The 22,403-nt window shown below is 42.8% G+C and overlaps 1 protein-coding gene across 4 annotated transcripts; it reads right to left on the minus strand.

Moving 5' to 3' along the window:
- Window positions 1–535: 535 nt before the first annotated feature.
- GREM1 (gremlin 1, DAN family BMP antagonist) lies at window positions 536–11,924 on the minus strand. Of its 4 annotated transcripts, XM_061611499.1 has the most exons (3): window positions 6,954–7,030; window positions 6,040–6,146; window positions 536–1,538 (listed from the first exon to the last, which is right to left on the minus strand). In XM_061611499.1, exon 3 carries the CDS (start codon window positions 1,535–1,537, stop codon window positions 974–976), a length of 564 nt encoding a protein of 187 aa, XP_061467483.1. In that variant the 5' UTR covers window position 1,538; window positions 6,040–6,146; window positions 6,954–7,030; the 3' UTR covers window positions 536–973. The 4 variants fall into 4 exon arrangements, with proteins under 4 accessions (XP_061467483.1, XP_061467481.1, XP_061467484.1 ...); XM_061611497.1 differs by lacking the exons at window positions 6,040–6,146; window positions 6,954–7,030 and adding an exon at window positions 11,768–11,924; XM_061611500.1 differs by lacking the exons at window positions 6,040–6,146; window positions 6,954–7,030 and adding an exon at window positions 10,111–10,260.
- Between the last annotated feature and the right edge of the window lie 10,479 nt (window positions 11,925–22,403).

Genomic DNA, 22,403 nt, shown 5'->3' on the forward strand with positions numbered 1-22,403 from the left:
ACGGTGAAATTTATACCTATGTATGCTTATTGCAAACTTACAAGACCTGAACAGGGTGGCTTATAACAGATGCTCTTGGAGGTCGCTGATTCATAGGGTCGCCATAAGTCAAAATCGACTTGAAGGCACATAACAACACGCTTATTGCATTTCAAGTCACACACGCTTGTTGCAGATTTTTGCTGTCCTTGTTAGCGGAATTACTTGATAGTGATTGAGATAGAAAGGATGTATACACACACATATGTTAACAGTTTTAAACAAACATTACAGCAACCATAAAGCTACCGATGAAGTTAAGAACCATAGTTACATTTGTTGACTGTAACATCTAATAGCTGCTGCTTCAGAAATGTTTTCGAAAATACATTCAAAGCATTAGTAGAGTCAGTATGCACATTGCCTTCCTCTTTGGCTCTCAGTTGTCATACTTCCTCACATTTTCCTTCCCTTGCCCATTACCTTTCTGAAAATTACTTGGAACTTTAGAGGTTGTGTTTTCCACCCAAACAAAACTGCTGCTGTTTAACCTTCCTTCCAGTTATAAATACATCATTTATTAAGTATCATTATCAATGCGAGCTTCTGTAACAGTCCACTACCAAACCCCTTTTAACATTTTCTTGTAGAAATAACTGGATCTAGAGCACATTAATGCCCCCACTTACAACAGATACAAGAGTCAATGGCACAGAAAATGGTGAAAGATGGAAGTGCAGGGGCCGCAGCACACAGGTGAATTAGTGAGATACTGAACCTAAGAATAGGATTAAGTGACAACTTGCACCCCAAGTGGTAGTGTGACTCCATACGCATGCTTTTGTATTTGATGTATAAGTTCACACTTGAACACAGATAAACATACATTGATTGTTGCAATTCTCTGGTTTGTGTCCCATTCAGACCTAACTGCTTTAAGCACCTGTAGCCAAGGAAGCAATGACAACAGCTGGAATATCCCACATGGCATCTCCTAGTCCAAGTCTATGGATATACAGCGGCATTCTTTAACTCGTGTGATCCTCTTTTTCTTCCTTGGGGGCTGCAGCTCTGGGCAGTTCAGTGTAACAGACATGGTGGTGAACTTCTTAGGTTTGCAAAAGGAACAGGACTGGAAGGAGCCTTCCTCTTTGCGGACATGCCTGGGGATGTAGAAGGAATTGCACTGTCCGTAACAGAATTTGTTGATAATAGTCTGGCTGTTGCAGCCTTCCTCATGGATGGTTTGCTTCAGGGTCTGCGTCTTGCACCAGTCCCGCTTCAGGTACTTTCGCTCGGTGACATGCAGTGCCTCTTGGCTTGACTCCAGTACCTCTTCAGCAGATGGAGTGTTGACTTTCTCCTTGCCACGGGTTCTGGTGCCTGGCTGCCGCCGTGGCGGTGGCTGCTGTTGCGTCTGTTCCGAGTCATTGGGCTGATCTTTGTCAGGAGGGGGGATGGCGCCTTGGGAGCCAACATTCCTCTTATTCCCCTCTGTTGTGGGCAGCAGAAGTCCAAACAGAAGAAGAACACCAACTGCAGAAACTGTGCGAGCCATCCTAGGAAGGGTGAAAGGCAATGTGGTTACTTTCACGTGGTATCAACCAAAATTAAGCAAAGAAAAAGCTACTGTGTTTTTCCCACTAAGCATCACATAATCCCTTATTTAGAAGCTTAGAATGAGAACAGAATGAGGTGGTAGAACACTGAAGTATTAGAGTGGACTGTATCATTTAAGGTAGGTTTGGAATGCCATTTCTGAATGCTCCTCGTGAATACAACTCTATGAGAAATAAAGCAAGCTAACATATCGGCAACAAGTATTCTAGCCAAGGTTGTTCCTTGCTGTGCTAGTTTTCTGTTAGCAGAAGGGTTTAAAAAATAAATAAATATGGGTGTATTCAGATTGTCATTCCCTTCCTGCTGTCTGAAGTGGAACAGACCACTCTGCTACCTCATTCTATTGCATGGGTAAACCAGGCCTCAATCTGAAGACACTCAAGATGGGGTAGCATAATTGCACATCTCTCCGTAATGAAAGGATAAGACACAGGATGTGACTGCCTGACCTCTCTCCTCGCCTTACTAACTGCAGAGGAAGAGGAAGTGGACTAGAACCCTGGTTGCCCCACACACACCCTACCATTTGTGTTGACATAATTTGATGGTTATTGTTTTTCAGTAATCAGATCCAAAATTAATACAAACTCCACTCCTTCAAGCAATTGCTATTCTCGGTCTTTATTTCAATGGAATTATGACTGAGATCTCTTTAGTGGAAGATGAATGGAATATGAAAAACTTCTCTCGACATTAATCAAAGAGAATTCTGACATATTCTTTTACCCATGTTCATTGATGTATCATCTAGTTTTGGTCCATGAAGAATATTGTTCAGGTCTCTGGCTTCAACAGATTTGTGTTTCACAAAATACAGCTATGGGAGGAAGACCATTTTTGGTGAAGGTGTTTGGACACATGCTAGGTCCTCTGCCCAGCGTTCAGAGGCCTAATGTAGGATTTAGCAAAGTGTATTTCACCCCAGCTATTGGTGTAGTGGTCACTGGGGGGAGGAAGAGTTCTCATTTGTAACTTGTTGGTTTGTACTCAGTCTCGACTCTGGAGCTAATTGACACAACATCAGACTCAAAGTTTCCAAGGACTTCACTTCAGGTAGGAGCTAAGACATATGTAAATATCTAAGCCATTGCTTTTTGAAGGGCTACCCAAGTGGAGACGTGTAAGCTATGGCCAATTCCAGAATGGAAGTTTCTGGTTAATTCTTGTAAGAAATAGGTTGAACCAAGGGAAGTCCTATAGCAAGGGTGGACCTTTGGTTGAGAGACACTTTCCCATACCCTCAGGGTGGATTGAGACATCCAAGAGGTTCCAAAGCCCCAAAGGTCTCTGCATATTTTTGATACCACATTCTCAGGTACAGAGCAAATACGCCTATACTTTATGATCAGGGCCAGCACCAAAGGGCGGCCAGGTCAGGCCCTGGCAAGGGCCCCTGCAGCCCAGAGGGGCCCTTCCTTAGGGTGAGGGTAGCACTCCCCTTCCGCAATCTTTGGCAGGGTCGACTCCTGACCCTGCCGCAGACCAGAGACGGAACTTCCAGCTCCCCCCCACAGACCATGCATACCCGTGGCACCCACCCGCTCCACCTCCCTTTCCTCCCTTTCTGTGAATGCCCCATGTGCTGTGAGCACAGCTGCCATCAACCGACATGGCAGCAGAGGCTTCTCTAAGGGGTTGATGCCCTTACCGCCATCTTGATTGATGGCAGGCATGTGCACGCACGCAGTGTAGTGTGCATGCATGCCATCAACAAAGATGGTGGTGGAGGTATCAGCCCCTTAGAGAAGCCTCCACCACCACCTTGGTTGATGGCAGTGACCTGCGCTCACAGGGCATTCACAGAGAGAGAAGCTGTAGATATAGTGGTCCCACACAGTCTGTAGGGGGGGCTGGGAGAAGGGGCCCAGACAGGCTGGCACCCAAGGCCCAGTCATGCCTGGCGCTGGCCCCATTTATGATCAAGGGTAAATATTAAATAGGGAAAAGATTTATTCTTGGGTTACTCCTCTAGAATAGCTTACCCACTTTGACTATGTATGGGCCAATTCTGTGAAGTCCCTCTGGCATAACACAATTAGTGAAAAAGGGTTGTCGCCTCATTCTTTTATATGTAATGTAATAGATAGGCAAAGTCACATAACCAGCCTGTGTAGTTTGGGTCTATCTGCTCTTTTTTAAAAAAAAGGGATTAAGAGAACTTGGGCTACAAAAACCGACAAAATATGCAAGTAAAAATTAAACTAGCGACTCCCCCACCCTTTTGTTGAGGGGGGAGGAAGCTCCTTTCAGTAGTGGGGAAAGAAGGGCAAACCCAAATCCTACTCTTTCAAATCTTGCAACCTGAGAGATTCCAACCTTTCTGGAACTTCCCCCCAGGAAAACCCGGACATGAAAGGCCCATTTTTATCATAGGGACTATTGCCAGAAAAACCTGGCTCCTACTTGCCACTGCCTGAACATGTTGTGCACATGGCATAGGCAACAGGACCAACTGACTAGACCTCAGTTGGAGAGCGGGTATTTGGACAGAGCGTATCCTCCCAGAATGAGCGTCCCTGACCATGCAAGGCTTTGAACGTGAAAAGCATGCAGACAATTGGTGTAACTGGTACAGAACCGGTTAAATATGTGTCCACCTTCCGATACCAGTTAGGACTCTAGCAGCTGCACCCTGCATCATATTACAGGCGGCCTCACATAGAAGATATTGCAATATTAATGTGTGGAAGAGACTAAACAGAATATCTTTTTATTTAGTAGCTGTTTTAATTGTTTTAAATATGCTTTTAATTACTTGTATTTAACTATTTTATTCATAATTTTAATGTTTTTTGCAAAAAGCTTGGCTACAGCATTCAAGCAGTGTATACATTTTGTCAATAAAAAAACAAAATAAATACTATATGAAATACCAATTTATGAGTTCATTTGAGTTTTCTATATGCAATTAGAACTCTCACACACGGAGAGTCATAGCAATTCATTGGTATTTATTCTCATATGATTTTCATAATACAAGGATAGTTCTGAAGACTTCATTGAAACAGCTCTCTGCTAGCTGTCCATCAAACAATTAGTCAAGATTTTATAATTATATTGTAAAACCACTATATTAACCTGTGAATTTATAATTATTGTGCATATTTGATTTTTAAATGTCTTACATCAGTTTGCACCACATTTGTATATGTTGCATTAATTTGACATTTTTTAGTACTGTATTCAGTGTCTGGACAAAGGGAAGACAGCTCATTCAACCTTAGTGCTAATTTCTCCTAACACACACATTTTTGTATGCAGTTTTGACTAATGTATGCATTTTTCCAAGCACTTTCTCTGAATATAATGCATTTTGGATGTTATTTTCACAAATACACTCACTTTTATGCACGCTTTCCCCTAATACATGCATTTTTGTAAACACTGGTTGGTTGGAGAACTGCATCACAAAATTCAGTTTAGTGCAAATTTTGGAGTTTTGGGTTTTGTTTTTCATATTGTTTTGGAAAATCCAAATTTGATAGATTTGGCTTTAAAAGTGGACTGAGTTAAATTCCTCCCCCATCCCTACCAGAGGCTCAGAAATACTTAATGAACACTGTGGGCTATGTTGTTCAAGGAGAGGAAGGGGGCAAATGGCCTAAAATCAGGCAAAGGGATCTTGCACTGCTCACACAACGCTCCCTATTTTGGCAGATTCCTTCCTCCCACTGTGGTCCCTGTAGACAGCCCATAATATTCAGTAGGTCCCCCTCAAGCCTCTGGAGGGGCTTTGAGGGGCACGGGGACTGCAGGGCAGCATCAGTGGTGTCAGCTTCTTTTCGCTCATGCAATGTTGATTACAACTCTGTGCCATTATGTGTGAGCCATCTCCATTAAATTACTTTTGTACAATTGCAACAGGACTTGTTTTACAGACAGAAAACAAGAGCTCATTCTTCTTTGTTGAAAGGGGGAAAAGCCACTCCTGATCAGTTGCAGATGGAAAAGGCAACAGCTCTGCCCTGCTTTGCTGGAAGCAAGGCCTTTTCCAGAACCAAGAACCCCACCAGCACCGACAAGCAGATCTATGTTTATTAAAATATTTATGATGCGTTTTAGCTTGCTGTGATCATCACCCATTAACTGCTATGTAAATGCTAGATTTTGAGCCGATGCGCTTGATAACTGAAGAATTAGAAGCTGAACAAGTTAGCAGTTTAAAAGATTTGCTGAGTGTTCCAATTCAGTGTCAGATGGATCTTTTAAACACATGACTGACGACTAACAATTCTATTACACAAGTTGAGGCACATTTCCATATTCTTTGGAAACACATATTGAATTCTTCAAAAGACATAGTCATGTTCTTGCCTGAATGTTTAGTGATACACTTGCTTGCAATACTAGAGTAAAACATAATGCGGAACTATAAGAATGCCCCTATTTTAGGAACAATCACAGTGCAAAGCACACATTTTAGGGGGAAAGCCTACATACCTTCATCCCATTTCCAGAAGAAAGTTTTTGGTGTAGGCTTTCAAAGGGCTTAGTACTGACCTGGACCAACCTCTCCTCTGTTGAGTTCAATGACTGAAACCTGAGCCCTTTTGAGTAAAGATTCTATTTTAAATCCACCATTAGACTGCAGCTCCAAAGGAAATCACAACTAAAGCTAGGTGGTCGATCAGCAATATAAGTACTAATAATATCATTATTATATTAGTAACATATACGTAAAGGCCTTAAGGACAAAATTCCTGTTTGGGTTGGCATAGCAATGAACATTGCTAGACCTAGAAGCACTTAACATTCTAATTCTTATTAAAAATTAGAAGTTTGTTCTGTGTTTATATATTATTATGTGTTGAAACTTTTGTCTTATTATCTGCATTTGAATTACTTCTATGTGACCAACTAATAGAATAAGATTAAAAGTGAAAGTGATTGATTACTTCATTGACAAATCATCTAAAATGCAACTTAAAACTCCATAAAGGAACATGAACATCTTATGAAGGTATGGCTTTAAGGACAGAAAAATATATTTCCAGTTAGGGTCAAGTTGCACACCTCAAGCTATGCCAGGTTGGGTGCATTTAAGGTCATATACATTTGCTAACTTGCTAAAAAAGAACTGTAAAAATTATCTAAAAATGCAACCTCACATTCAGTTCAGCCATTATTGTGAGAAAAAGTTTCACACCTCTAATCTGAGTGATAAGACTATTGTAAAAACTTATCTCGAACATTTACTGCACCTATATCAGCAAAATTGCTTAGGACAGAGCATTCTGACTGTTGCACTAAATGCAGCATCATGAACTACAATGTTGAATCATCACTGCATAAAATTTGCTTGGTCTGGATACTACTTGAAAGAACTGTAAAACTATGCAGTGGGCTCCACAAACCATTTTAAACAGTTGCATGTGCGAATTTCCCTGCAAAGCAGACAGAAGCTTCAAAAGGGAATTTTCCTCAGGACTGCAGCAGGAGAAAAAAGCTAAATTCCCCCTTCACACCTGTGTGGATCCCATTAGTTATCAGCCCCCTCAGGCTGATGTTATTTGCATTTAAAAAAACAAACCCTGCACATTCTTGTAGCTTGGTCCTCAAAATCAACTCCAAGACTGAGCTCTGATGAATCTGGAGTCTTGGGCTGTAAATGCAAATGAAGCCTTGAAGCAGTCAAAGACTAGTTTGAGGAATGGAGCAAAGAAAGGAAAATATGGTCTCTTGAATAAGAACACTGAGAATTTCCTTGCTGGATCAGAAAACACTTTATCTACCTGTGGCTAGCCAGAGGTATCTGGGATGCTCAAGGAGAGAACAGTGGCACCTGTCAAGGAGGAGTATCACCACCTCTGAAATATGTTGGTTTCATATTTTCCTTAATTGTCTGACCATATTTTAAAGCATCCACGCCAAAGGGCATCAACGGACAGCACTGAAATGGTCAGTATGGCAAAATTCCAAGCAGATGATTGAAGATCTCTCAAAACAAAGTGGGTGGGCTGGCCAGGCAACCCAATGGTGAGATGCCAAGTAGGGACCACACCAAAAATGCTACCTTCCTTGAGTGCTCCAAATTCAAATGGTTTAAAAGAGAATTGGCTCCACACCACTTGTGATCTTAGAGATCACTAGTATGTTTGCCTTACTCTAGTTTTTACTCACTAAAGACCTTTAGACTGCAATCCTATGCACACTTTCCAGGAAGTAAGCCCATTGAAAACAATGGAACTTACTTGAAAGTTGATGCGAGTAGGCATATGCATAGGAGTATGCTATTAACCTCTCGTAGGGAAGGATGGTGAGTGTTAGTTGCTCCTTTCAGCACTGACTGCAGCTTGACAATTAATTTTCAGCATTCAGATGAGCTTGACAATTTCTTTTTGAAGAACAGAAAACCAGAACTCTAGGTTCTCCTGCAGGTAGGGACTGTTCATGTTTTTGTCTTACACCTAGTCTCTTTTATTGCTGTTTAAGAATGACATTTGGGAAGGGGGGGGGAAAGAAAGAGAAGAGAGAGAACAGCCAGTGACCTGAAATGCAGATTTTAGTTTTGTTTCCATCAAAAGTGTGTGGCTGTCCCAGGGACAGTTGTGAATTGCAGGAAGAGATTCTAATATTATCAAGAGATCAAGTTTCTAAACTGTCTAAAGGAAAACCCACAGACATCACTGAAAACTACAAATCAGCGTTCTTAGGACTGAAAGCAAATTTATTACAACATGAGCTTTTGCAGATTTTAAGGCTGCCTTCACCAAATTCAGACGAGTTAAGCACTTAAATGCTTAAGAACCCTGTTCTCTGAGCATAAAAAAGAATGAGGGTGCTTCCAGACTGTTGCTATTTTCAGGTGGGATTCAATTATATATCAGCAAATTCGGGTTGTACAATTACAGTTAATTTGGACCTCTTGCCCAATAAACCTGCTTCCGCCTCCAAAGAAACCCAGACTTTGTGATAAGGAAAGTGATGGGGAAATGCACTGAAAATCATGGGATAACGCTTGCTTGATGCAACATCGTATAATCTCCCCACAAAGAAATCAGGCTGAAACCTCACTAAGTAGCCAGTGTCATCTAACCTCTCTGCAAACAAATCAGGATGAAAGCTCAACAAGCCGATTGTCTGGAAGCCCCTTCAGACTAGAAACTACACTAGGCACTGTATGGAGCATTTACATCAGGAGCCTCTGGCCCCTCAGATGATGTTGGGATGACAACTCCAATCATTCCTGACCATTGGCCAAGTTACTTCATTTTAATCAGAGGCACCAAAGCATGAGCTAAAGCACATCACGCAAAGTATTTGAAGAAAGACTTAACTTTCCTTAGAGAAGGACTAAGTGTTTCCCATGGGAAGTTTAAGGTTTAATGCATGAAAAGGGGAATATGCAACTGTGGCGGAAAGTGTATTGTTGGATTTCTCTTCCACATTAAAATTCACAAGTTACAGCACTCACAAGTTTCAGCATGCCTATGGAGAGTGATCCAACAGGGCTACTGTTTGGCCCTCTGACTAAGGCGCTTCTTGGGGATTGCACCAGCCCCATGGGTAAACTGACTTCCTTGCCCTTGGCTACCCACAAGGCTTTTCCTGTGGAGCTACAGAATCCTTTGCCAACCTAGCGCCCCCCCCAATGTTTAGGACTACAACTCCCGTCAGACCCAGCCAACACCTGGCTGCACCTGGTGGGGATTGCAGGGCCAAAGAGCTGGAAGGCATCAGGTTGGTGACGGCTACTCTACAGGACTTAGATTCCAGCCCATGCCTAGTCTCCGTCGCCTGCCTCTGCCTGTGGATTTTGGTGCGATCTGTTAAGTCAACCTGGAAAGGCCACGGGGCAGGAGGTGCGGACTGCAGGTGGGGACGCTCTTCTTTTTCAGTATCATTCCCACCGCCAACGGGGAAGGGGGGGTGCACCCTCAGGTCCAGCCTTGACAAAAGAATGGCCCTTTTGGGGACTCTGCCAGCATCCCTCTGAAAGGGTTCGGCAGTCTTGCCCTACAGCAGGGATGTAGTCATCCAGGAACTTGGGGGGGTCTTAGACCCTTTACTTTTTTGGGAGCAGGGTCCTTATGTCTCCAGCATCCTACAAGCTAATCAGCATGAAAGGGAGCATATTAGCCACCAAGAAGAACGTTCTTAAGCGCTTCCGTGTCCTTTGCTGCTGATTGTAACCAATCAGAGTGAAGGGAGGTGAGTCTTCTCAGTAGCTTTTCTTTCATGCCGATTAGCTCTTGGGGATGTCTGTTGCTGTGGAAGAAGACATTAACAAGGATTTCATTTTCAACCCAGCAGCAAAACAAAACAAAAAGATGGGAGGGGCATTGTGCGTGGCACGAAGGGACCCTGAGCTTCTGAATGTGCCACTACACTGCTGCCCTACTGAGTCCAACGCCCAGAGGCAAAGGCCTCCGCCTCAGCCAGTAAAAGCCCTGTTTTGTTTTGCTCTTAAAAAAAAAAAAAAAAGTCACGCGGCTGAATTTTAGGGGGCACCCACCCTCCCCTCCGCGGCTGCGCCCTTTCCAAGGAAGAGCCGGTAGCGGGACTGCAGACCTGTCGGGTTTCGGTTGCAACTGCAACTTGCAAAGCGATGACAATCCGGCGTCGGAAGCGGCGCCGGTTGGCGGTGCGCAACCATCCCGCTTACGGGGGTGGCTGGGTGGGTAGGGGGAGTCAACTTCAACCCAGGGCGAGCTGCTAGACTCGCGGGTTGCTGCCACGGTGGTGACCGGTCCTCTCTCGAAAAGGCGACGCTGAAACGCTCGCCGGCGCAGTCCCGTTGAACCTACGACGGAGTAAAGCCTGGAGGAGGGAGGCACTCAGTGGCGCTTTCTTCCGAGTAAACAGATACAGGATTACATGTTAAGAACTCTAAGCCTCCGCGTAGGGCCTGTTTTATTATTTGATTTATTACTTGATTTATATCCCGCCCTTCCTCCCAGCAAGAGTCCAGGGCGTTTTAGGTGTTGACCCAACGCGTTTTGCCTGTCGACACCCCCTCCCCTTGCTAGGGCCAAGTGCTTTTCAAGGAGTGCTTGCTCCGCGATTCGCACATCGATGCCGGCCTTCCCCCATCCTGCCGCCGCCTGAAGCTATTTAAAACAAATGCTGCAGCCCCCAATGCCATCAGCTCATTCGCCGGCTGTGTCGCTGGGCGCCAAAACAGGCCTTGGAGCCGCACAAGACACCAAGGAGAGCCCGTTATCAGCTACAAATAGTTCCAGCGGCGCGTAGAGCGTCGTAGAAGAGCCACGAAGGTGAGGGCGGTGGCGCAGTCTGGCCCTCCGCCTGCATCTTCGGCAGCAAGGCGGTCTTGGTTCCATCCTACGCTGGCTGGATTGGGAGCGGGGAGCGTGCCGCCCTCTGGACCGGGCGGGCCTTGCTGCCGTAGGATGGAGAGTGTCACTGACACAGGACGAACTTTTTAAAAGGTTTCCTTGATCAACGCCGGCACCGTTTACTTTGGAAAGCATCCAAGTAGGGTGCTGTTCATGCAGGATAGACAACAGACAGGAGCCCCCGTTTTTAGCAGGCATAGACTTTTTGGTGCAAGAAGCGCAAAGAGAGAGAGAAGCTTTTCAGTCTGAAGCTGCATGCACGACCAACTAGGGAGTAAATCCCATAGAAATGAATGGCGCTTACTTACAAGTAAACATGCACAATAAATTCGTGGCGAACATCGCCTCGGTAGTACCAATAGCTCCACTCCGGTGTAAAAGTCAACCAAACAGGCCTCCCCACAGCAACGATGGGGAATTTGCAGTGGAACACTCGATGGCTATACTCCGGTCTAGCCAGATATAAAAAAAAGCGTTGCTATTTCACGGACTAATCCTATAGGCTTTCCTGAACTTGTTCCGAAATTAATCTAGCTATTTTCCCCCTCTGGCTTGCGCCAGGCATAAAAACTACGGATTTCAGTGGTTCTACTCTCAACACGTATTATCTTCTTCAGAATATATTTACCAGTAGTTTCAACGGCTCTCATCAATTTACTCCCAAATAAAGCCGGGTAAGCTCCCTTTCCCAGAATAAAAAAATCAGGCTTACGCCACTAGAAACCCTACAGACTTCATCGTTTAACTGCAGAGGAAAGCCACGCGCCTTTCCAGCCAGCGCAGAACGGCAGTCGGCATCCTTCACACCGGAGCGGGGAGCTGCGTGGTACCCCGGGGTTTCCTGCGGAGCCCCGATCACACTGTCACCTCACCTGCGCGGGGGCGGCGAGCGATCCCTGCTCCGCACTGTCCCTTCCCGTCTGGGGCGCTTCACTACGCGGGGCAGCAGTTGACGCTAATTTCCGCGGCTCCTAGAGGCCATGGGGCGGAGAGGCAGGAGAAGCTCCGCTCCCGAATCGCAAGCGCCCCGCGCTGTCTCCCGTTTAAATGCCTGCCAGCTGAGAGCGGCCCTCCACATCATTGGCCGCCGGCGGACTCCCAATCCGCCCCCTAAAACCGCTTCCAGTAACCGCCGCCAGGGAGAACTCGCAGTCTCCGAGACACCGACGCTCGGCTCCCCCCTGAGCCCCCGGTTCAAGCCGTGGCTAGAGCTGGGCAAAGGACCAGCTACTGCCGTCACCACGTGGTCGAGGGACGCGCAGGAAGGGGAAAAAAGGGCTGCAAAGGAGGGGGTAAAAGAGAGCTGGTGAAAGTCTCCCCCTCTTGTATTTGCCCGTCTCGACCATGATGTCTGTGCTGGGGTGGTGGGCTCAAAGTATAAAGAGGTTCTATGCATGCTGAGCAGGAGGGTTGAAAGCCAGACATTAGAAATAAGCTTGTGGGCAGGCTGTTGTTCACTTTAAACAACTTTTCTACAATACCTAGACGTTTTTAGATGCTTAATAAATAGGAACTATTAGCAAAAAGAAAATCTAGACCCAGGGTTCTCAAACTGGTCCGTGGACTACCAGTGGTCAGTGAGGTTCATTTGGGTGGTCGATGGCATGTCTGGATTTGTGGCTGAAGACAGAACATCCATCGTATTAAATATTCATCTTGATTTTTCATGGTATATTATTGCTGCTTTTATTTCTTATATTGTATTGTATTGCAATTTGAATTCCATAGAATATATCTAAGAAATAGAAGAAGCAATAAGAATACAATTGCAATGACAGGCAAAAAAAAATAAAAATCAAGTAACCCACCAAGACCCTCTGTGATTTTCAAGTGGTCCATGGGGGGGGGGGGAGTTTGAGATCTAGACCATTGCCACAGAGTGGTATAGCGTGGTGTGAGATGAAGAGGGTGCCGATGCAGAAAGTAGAGCTTGGATTCAAGTCTTTCTGAGGCTGTGATTCTAGGCAGCTTACTTTGGACTAAGTTCCAGTGAGCACAGTGGTACTTGCATGTAAGTAAATATGCAAAAGAAACTCTCAAGCCTCCCTTCTTCCCCATAATCCCAGGTTTTTAGGATTGCAGCCATGCAATTCAGCCCCAAGCATTTGTGCTCAGAAATGAATCCACAAAGTTCAAATTCAATAATTTGTACTGTGATTATACTTTCAGGCACAAATATTTCATATAGCTTTGCCCCAATCAGGCCCCTTTTAAGAACGTCATGTTGGATGTCACATTAACAACTTCACATGACTTGTGAGGAAAGGGGTCTCCATGTTCTAGGCCAGAGTTCTCCACTTTTTTTCTGCATTTGAAAATTGCGGAGAGTCTTGGCGGACCCTTGGTGAATGATTTTTCTGTTTGTTGTAGCAATTGTAATGCAGTGTGCTAGAATTCTATAGAATCAAAATGGTAATACAATAAAATGTATTTATTTATTTATTATTATTTGATTTATATCCCAGCTTTCCTCCCAGCAGGAGCCCTTATCAAATATAATATATGAATTGAAAGAAGCAATAAAATATGATTAAAAGTCAATATGAATATTTAATGCGATGGATGTGCCATCTCCTGTCTTCAGCCACAAACCTACTTCATGCCATGAACCACCTGACTGATGCTTGTGGACCGTGGTGGTCCCTGGACTACAGTTTGGAAATCCTTATTCTAGAATTATTTCCTTCATACTCCCTTCCTATTAGAAACATTGGTGAATACTCTGTGGAGAGTAGCAGTGGATTCTGTGGGGAGTGTCTTTGGCAGGGGGAGGAGAAATGGGTATGCTTGATCAGGGTCCTGGGGTTCTAGGGGAGACTACATAATACTGGACTCACAGTAATACCTCAGTCAACAAAGTAGATGTGTTTCTGGACATCACTTCTTTAACAGAAACTTTCCTACCAGAGGTAAGAATAACATGGAAAGAACAGGGAGAGGTTCCTACACCTGCTCATAGACTGTGGGGGCAGCTCCAACAGGGGCTTTAAATGGTCCCTCCCCTTCCCCCTCTGAATCTTATTGGATCCTTTCCTCTCCAGCTCTGGGAGAAAACAAAGAGATCTCTCTAATGTAAAACAAACACTCAGGCTTGTCAGTTTCACCTTTTAATAAAGCTTACCTTAAAAGGAGCTTCCTTCCTGGAGGATTAGTAAACTGAGGTACTAGTCCTTAATCTAGTTTTCATATTGCTATCAGTCACTGATTACATCACCTAACATAATACAACTTTTGCATGACTTGAACGGCCCAAATGTTCTTTTTGAACTGCCCATTTCTCCTGTCTGACTACCCAATCAAAAAAGCCCCATCTCTTGGTGGAGCTGTTAGGTCTGCCAATTCAGGGTGGCAAAAGCAGATAAGACCCTGATCCTTGAAGTCTCGAAGAGTTTCCATACTGCTTAAGTTCAGTCAGGATTTGGGGTCATGCTTCTGTCACCAAAAGATTACATTATTTGTTTCCCTTCCCATTCTTTTTGAATATACAGCATTCATGCCCTGGCTTTTTTGATAGGGTTTAGATGTGTATCTGGACCCTAAAGCAGGAAGGCATAGGGTTTTCAGAGCACCTGCTATTTCAGCATGGATACAGTGCTCTCTCTCTCTCTTCTTTTTTGCCTTCATCAGTTGCTATTTCAGTGACAGGGCTTTATGCCTCTCCTTTTTAGGGCTCATCCATACCTCTGTTTAATCTGTAATGTAAGCTCCTTGTGTCTCCATTAATCCACTGTCATCCATATGACGTTCCCCGCAAACCACTGCCTTCTTGGATTTTCTCTGGAGCTTTCCTACCCATCAAAAACCTGAAAAGTTTCCCTATACCAATTATTAAACATTTTTACGTAAGCTTCCGCAGATGACTTGCCCTGGTTTTTGCAGTGTGGGTGGTCCGTGGGTATAACATCTATCCTCTGCCCATGTCCCTTCTTGCTTCTTTGATGGCATCTGTGTCTCCAGCAGTGACTTCAGCAACTTCCTTCTGGCCGCTGCAGGCTCTGTGATTAAACAATAATAGTAGAGCCATGAATTTTAAAAAAAGAGGAAGAGAGAGATTTTGTGATCAAATGATAAAATTATTCCCAAACACACCTCTCTGTAAATTAAAATAATAAATAAATAAAAATACTGTCATCTTTCCCCTTTCGTGTTCCATTTTGGGTAAACTTTGCACCTGTTAAAATTTACTTTTTTTATTTTTTTGGGAACGAAAACATTTAAATGTGCATTCAAACAACTTCACATTGCTAGGGTGGTGCAGAAATGATTACATTGTGAAAGCCTCCCTTGATACTTCTATTATGAGGGAGGGGAGGACTTTATACCACCCCTATGCAATTCTTTATTTTTCTGCTTCATTTACCCATATATGTTTACTTTGTGCTGTAAAATAAAGCTGCATTTGTCTTTTCAAACTCCTAGTGCTATCTTCTTTCCCAATTTACCTTCCCTTTTGTGGAGGGGAGGAGAGGGACATGTGCCCATTAAACATTCCTTTTCATTTTAACTTGTTTGGAAAATTGGAAACATTTAAATGTGTGTTTAATAATTTTCACACTGCTAGTTTTGTGCTCAAATGATTACATTTAAAATACTCATTGGTTTTTTATTATGGCAGGGGGATCCTTGTGCCATCCCTGCAGATACCATGGTCTATTATTGGTGTCCCTGCGTCTTTATAGGGCCTATAAAATGCAATCTGATTTCTGTAGTATTTTAGAGAAACAACTAGGTGCCTCTGATCAGGGCTGGCACCAGAGGGTGGCCAGGTTGGGCCCTGGCCGAAGGCACCTGAAGGGCCCCTCTTTATGTTGGGAGGGTGGCGCTCCTGTTCCATGATCTGCAGCAGAGTCAGGTCCTGCAATCCAACCCTGCCTCAGATTGCAGAGAGGAAGCTCCCAGGAACCCCCCAATACAGACAATGCGGGTTTCAGTAAGCCCGCGCATACGCCCCACTACCTCTCCTGTCAGTGTGAATGCCATGCATCCTGTGTGTACATGCCTTCCATCACCCAAGATGGTGATGGAGGCTTCCCTAAGGGGCAAATGCCCCTGCCACCATCTTGGTTGATGGCAGGCATGCGGATGCTGCTTGCACATCATTCACACAACACGAGGTAGGTGGGGCACGCAGGTGGGCTTATTAGCCCCATGCTGCCTGTATCAGGGGGGTTGTTAGGCTACAACACCATGGGCCAGGGGCAGGCTGGTGCCCAAGGGCCCATTCATGCCTGGCACCAGCCCTACCTGATTCTCAGCGCTTTCTCTTACAGCCTGCAGATAGTTCCTGTAAATGTCATTCAGTTGTAAAAGGCAGGACATTAAGCAAGTTTAAATGAAGTTGAACCAGACTTGGTGGTAGTCTACGTACTCCATTGCGGACACTTAAAATAGCAACTGGAGAACAAAGCATCATTACAATGGTTCTCTCAGCTGGTGTGTTTGCCTCAGCATGAAATTTAAAATTTGTGTACTTCCAGGGGGGTAAAGGGGGGGACCCTTTCCTCGGAGGACTGTTTGCATGGCAATGGAAATGTTATTGGGTACATGTGTGTGCACTCGATAACTTGAAACTGATTTTGTGCACTTCCAGGGGTGAAGGAGAAAGAAAAACCAGCAGTAGAAAATGGACAATGAGCTTGTGCGGATGAGATGAGATAAGGAGAGGCAGAGTTAGACAAAAAGGTGAATTAATTAAAAAACCTCCACACCCACTGGTAGGGATGAGAAAACTTTAGATTTTTAAAAACCAAATCTGAGCACAAAACACACAGGTATGGGAACAAAGGTTTCTTTGGGGAAGAAAGGCAGGATATAAATTTAATAAATAAAGGTGACAGATTGAATAGTGAAAATGTTGATTTTGTGAGTAGGTAGGGATGAGTCTTCAATTGTAAGCCTTTGGAATAGAGATCTGTGTTGGAATAGGCAAACATGCATGTTCACTTTAAGGGATATTTGGGGAAATATCCCATGTACCTGTTTACCATGATGTAACTTCCTAATGGGTGGGATTAGTTACCTGGCTTCCTCCTCCTTTGTCCTGGAGATTTCTTGAATATTCTCCATTGCTGATCTTTTTACCTCTGGGAGAGGCCGCATGGCAGATGCTCTCTTCTGAGATCATCACTACTAAAGACTAAGATGGACTGAGACGTCTACTTTATCTTTCATCTAAGCTAGAGCCTATGTTTCTGAACATATGAAAGGTCGTGAGTAAATATTCTTTATCTTTTACCTAAGAAGATTGTGTCTGTTGTTATTTGTGCCTAGGGAAGATGTGGACTGGTTTTATCTCACTCTGCTGCTTGCATTTTTATTTCTCTGCTAAGTAATAGGACCACGAAACTTAGTTCCTATTTCACTTTATATTTTTAAAATACCAAACATATGGGAACAAAGGTTTATTTGGGGAAGAAGGGCGGGATATAAATGTAATAAATAAAGGTGACAGATTGAATAGTGAAAATGTTGATTTTGTGAGTACGTAGGGATGAGTCTTCAATTGTAAGCCTTTGGAATAGAGATCTGTCCTTTCATACTTTGTAAAGCACTCTAAACATGTATGGTCATGGTCCTATAAAAGTAAGTTGTCATCATTTGAGCACGTAACCATTTGTTTTCAAGTAAACCTATGGAGGATTGAGCCATAAGCCTTTTTTGGGCGTCACACGCATGAAGATTTATTTATGTTGGTTATATTTATTTATTGCCTAACCCTTCCACTTTCGTTTTGTTTTGTTTTTGTGTGAGCTATTCACAAACAGCAGTATACCACCCATCAGGAGCCTCTATTCACAATGCAAGTTTCACAGTAGTCATTAGCAGTGCAAGAGTGGCAAAGTTTGGTAGAGTAGTAGGATTTAGATTTCTCTTCCAACCCTCTGTGCTACCTGATGCCTTTTACTGCTTTTCTCAAGGCCCCTGGGATTACCCCAGTTTGTCACTGAAATCATCTTACTAGACCGCACAGCAATTTAAAATGTACTATACTGTTCAGGTGTTTATGAGAGTGGCTATATACTGTTGCGTGCCATCCCAATCTCCAAGCTGTGAGATTTCCAGGGGTCCCTGCGCTCGCCCTGCGTTTGGCTTCCTTGGGAAGAAGGTCAGCGGAGACTGTGGTGTCTTTATGAAATATGGTTTATTTATTTACACACATTCCAACCTGAGCTTAGGATGGAGGGGTTCAAGGCATCAGCAGTCCAATATCCAGCCTTTCCTTCAGGGTTACAGGAGGCATCCTAAAGCCATGGTGCAGAGAGCCAGTCTCTCTGCCTGCCTCCAGTTCCAGCCTTTCTCTGACAAAACTCTGCAACACAAGCCTCTCCTTGGCCCCAGGAGGGGGGAGGAAGGCTCTCCTGAAGAGTTTCAATGACAAAAGGTTCTTCGTGGCCCATTCACCAGTTGCTGGGCACCTAAGAGACCCATTAACAAACCTGGCCACTCTATTAGTGTAACAAAAGAAACTCATCTGACCAGCAGGAGTTTTACACCCCAAGGCACAGAATTCCAAATCGGAGGCTCGAAGGGGACTCATAGAAATTATCCATTTCAACCCCCAAACTCACAATACTATAGCCAGCATAGATTTTTCACATTCTGCCATGTAAAATTGAAAATACCCCAGTGCCATCCTGCTGCTTCCCATACATTCATTTCAAAACAAAACCTTATAAAACGTATAGTCCTGAACTCAGAAACGCTTGCTTAACAACCTAAGTTTTCATGGCAATACACAAAACACTCAGAGAGAATCCAGAGCCCAGAGTCTAAAACATGAGTAAAATAATCCAAATCCCTGTTGGACTTTTTTCTGTCAGTGGTCTCATAATTTGTTGAAATTAATTAAAAATCAGCCATGTTCACAAAGTACCTATAATCCTATTACTGAACTTGCCCCATACTCTAACCTTCATATTCTGAAGTTTCCAAGTTTAAAAAATGCCTAGCTGATTTTTAATTAATTTAAGAAAATTAACATTGAAGTCTATGATAGCGCAGGCATGCTCAGTAAGAACCAACTGTCAGTGTTCTAAAAGCCAGATTTACAGCTGTTTGGCTTGGCTAATCAGGGGGCCACACCCACACCAGACATTTATTCTACTTTAAGCAGTCCTGGCTTCCCTCCAAGAATCCTAGGAAGTGTATTGTATTGTAATCAATCTAACTTTACATCATAGCTGCAGTTTCAGATTCAACTGTTAATGCACCCAAAATAGAAATAGAATATAGCCTCCAGTTTGCAACACAAAAGTCTCTCTTCACCATCATATACACTAACCACTAATAAAGCTTTGAAATTAATAAAAATAAATTTGACACAGATTCCTAGGAGTGAAATAAAATATTTAATATATATTATTTTATAATATATATGAGTGAAATATAATTTTCTAGGTAGATTTTCTGTAGATACAGTAGTAACACAGAAAATAAGCATAGTAAGAACACCAGCAAACATATAAAAATGTAATTCTCCATCTTTGGAGATGTAGTCCTGATCACAGGTGTTGCTACCACTCACTATATGCTCAGAGGCACATGTTATCAGATTCTTCTAAGCCACACAGGAAGTGGATTGGACTGTGAAAGACCAACCCAAATTGTATTTGCATTTTGACAAATCTGTAGGGCAGTACAATATCTCAGACAGGTCAGGTCTTCTGTTCCCCTGGTGCAGGGGTGGCCAAACTTGCTTAACGTAAGAGCCACATACGATAAACTTCAGATGTTTGAGAGCCGCAAGACATGAACAAATATTACACACACATTTTTATTGTCACATGCACATTTTGTTACAAAACTTTTATATAAATATTAAGAAATATATGTATGTAATAATATTTATTCATGTATGTAGTTTTTAAACTGTTAATTTGTATTAGTTTCAATAATTACAAAGTACACGTCTATACCAAATGTTTTCAAAATCCTGAATGATTACTGTTTTAACTGTATTGAGCAGATTTAATACGGTAATGAACTATGGAAACATCTAAGAAAAATATGTAAATAAAAGGGGTAAAAACATTTTAATATTTATTTGTCTTAGTAAAAGTGTTGATTTGCAAGCATAGCACGATGCTTCGACTTCACAAACTTCATTACAGAGTACAGTGATTCACAACAGTATGCTGTGCTGAAAATTGAGATGAGTCGCACACTGGTTTTCTTCAGTTCAGCATATTTTATTTCTGGAACTTGCTTCCAGAACTCAATTGTAGACTGGGATTTATGGATCATCTTTAGACCCAGGTCCTCCTGTAATTTTATTAGTTCCATTTCCACAGCAGATGATTCTGTAGCCAGAGGTTCGAGAATTGGACAACCATCATTGATCACATCAACCATGAATGGATTTACAAGAAAGGCGAAGCAGGGCTTCAGCTTCTGTAAGTCCTCAAACCTGTTTAGGAAATTATCAAGCAGTCCTTGTAATTTATCTTTGTATTCTTCCAGTTTGTGGTCTTTTATTTCAATATCAGGGAATGTATTTACTCTCCTTTTGAGATTGGGAAAGTAACTGAAGTTTCTTGACAATATGTCTCTTTGAAAATCTCTTATTTTTTTCTGAAAGCTGAAAATTGTCTGAGTAAGATCAGAAACAATCTTATCCTTCCCCTGGAGTGCCAAGTTGAGAGTTTGTAGCTGATTCATTATATCAATAAGGAACATTAGATCTTGCATCCATTCATCATTTTCCAATTGAGGATAGAATCTTTTCTTTTCTTCAAGAAAAATAATAATAGGCTCCAACAGATCCACAAACCTACTTAAGACATTGCTGGTTGACAGCCACCTCACCATGCAGAAGAGACATCACTGGGTTTATCTTCAAGCTCTAGTTCAGTGGTTCTCAAACCTTTTTGGTTCACAGCGCACTGTAAAACATATAAACATTTTCTGGCACACTTCATGTACAAAATTAAAAATACATTAATATATTTTAAACTATAATAAAAATAAATCTCTATACAAATGGGTTTCTTCTCATTTTTAAAATATACTTTCATAATATTTGTGGCACACCTAGTCACCTCTTGCGCACCGATCTGGGAGATGCCCCTCTCTGTAGTGTGGCGTGAAGCTGGTGTTTGTGCTATTAGTCGCTGAAGTTTTGTGTTATTTGGATCTAACACTGCAACAACACATACATGTCAAAGAGCCGCACTTTTATGTCAAAGAGCCACATGTGGCTTGCGAGCCGCAGTTTGGCCACCCCTGCCTGGTGTATTTATTATAGCTGCCCAATTTGCCTGATTTTTAAAGTTTGATAGAAATATCTGTTGGCTGTAGGTTACTTCTTAAACCACAAGGTTTTTTTGCCTATTAGTGAATATATTCTAATAGGTTTATACCTCATACCTTTAAATGACATTGGCCTGAGGTGCCCCATGGGCTCCTTCTGGGAGACAGGGCGGGATATAAATAAATAAATAAATAAACAAACAGGGAGCGAACAAGGTCAGAAAGTTCATGTCTGATGTGGAAGCAGATTTGACATGAAAACCTACATGCATAGCATTTACGGAGATAGGTGTAGAGTAGAGCATTTTCTAAACCAAAGATGTTCACTTATCACTGAAAAGCACTGTATGTGCATTCAGTTACCACTGACATGTACTATCTCTGGCAGCAGGTCTTGTCTATAGTAGGGTCTCTGGTTATCATTGATGGTTATATAATATGGACAATCATTGGTCAAGTGAATTCCTTTTATATACTTTTACAATCATTGTGACTTGATTATAGCTTGACATTTTATCATCATGTTTACTAACAGCCACTTCTTCTTCTGGGTGCCTACCCTTCTATATTTGCTATTTATTTTATTTATTACATTTGTATCCCATCCTTCTTCTCAAAGGAGCCCAGGGCAGCAAACATAAAAATCTTAAAACAATACAATTTAAAATAAAATAAAAACACATTTAAAACATGTAAAAATAATTTTAAAACCATCTAAAATGTTTATAAATATTTAGAATATAAGAATGTAAGAAGAGCCTGCTGGTCAGGCCAATGGTCCATCTAGTCCAGCATTATGTTCTCACAGTGGCTGACCAGTTGCCCACGGGAAGCCTGAAAGCAGGACCTGAGTGCAAGAGCGCTCTCCCCTTCTGCGGTTTCCAGCAACTGATATTCAGAAGCATACTGCGTCTGACTATGGAGGTACAGCATAGCCATCATGGCTAGTAGCCATTGATAGCCTTATCTTCCACAAATTTGTCTACTCCTCTTTTAAAGCCATCCAAGTTGGTGGCCATCACTGCCTCCTGTGGGAGCAAATTCCATAGTTTAACTATGCACTTTGTGAAGAAGTACTTTCTCTTGTCTGTCCTGAATCTTCCAACATTAGAGACACACTTACTGTTGTGCCAGTTCCAGTGCATCTCTACCTCTCCTTTCTCAAAATGGGGGCACATGACGCTAGTCAAACTCTGCCCCTTTTTACTCTTTAAATCTCACTGGATCAGCTCCAGTGCAGTTTTTTTTAAATCTCAGCTT

This window comes from Rhineura floridana, chromosome 2, assembly GCF_030035675.1.
Source record: "Rhineura floridana isolate rRhiFlo1 chromosome 2, rRhiFlo1.hap2, whole genome shotgun sequence".
Taxonomy (NCBI): Eukaryota; Metazoa; Chordata; class Lepidosauria; order Squamata; family Rhineuridae; genus Rhineura; species Rhineura floridana.

What these genes read in the sequence shown, in the direction of transcription:
- GREM1 (XM_061611497.1), bottom strand. Translation starts at nt 1,537, where the DNA reads ATGGCTCGCACAGTTTCTGCAGTTGGTGTTCTTCTTCTGTTTGGACTT.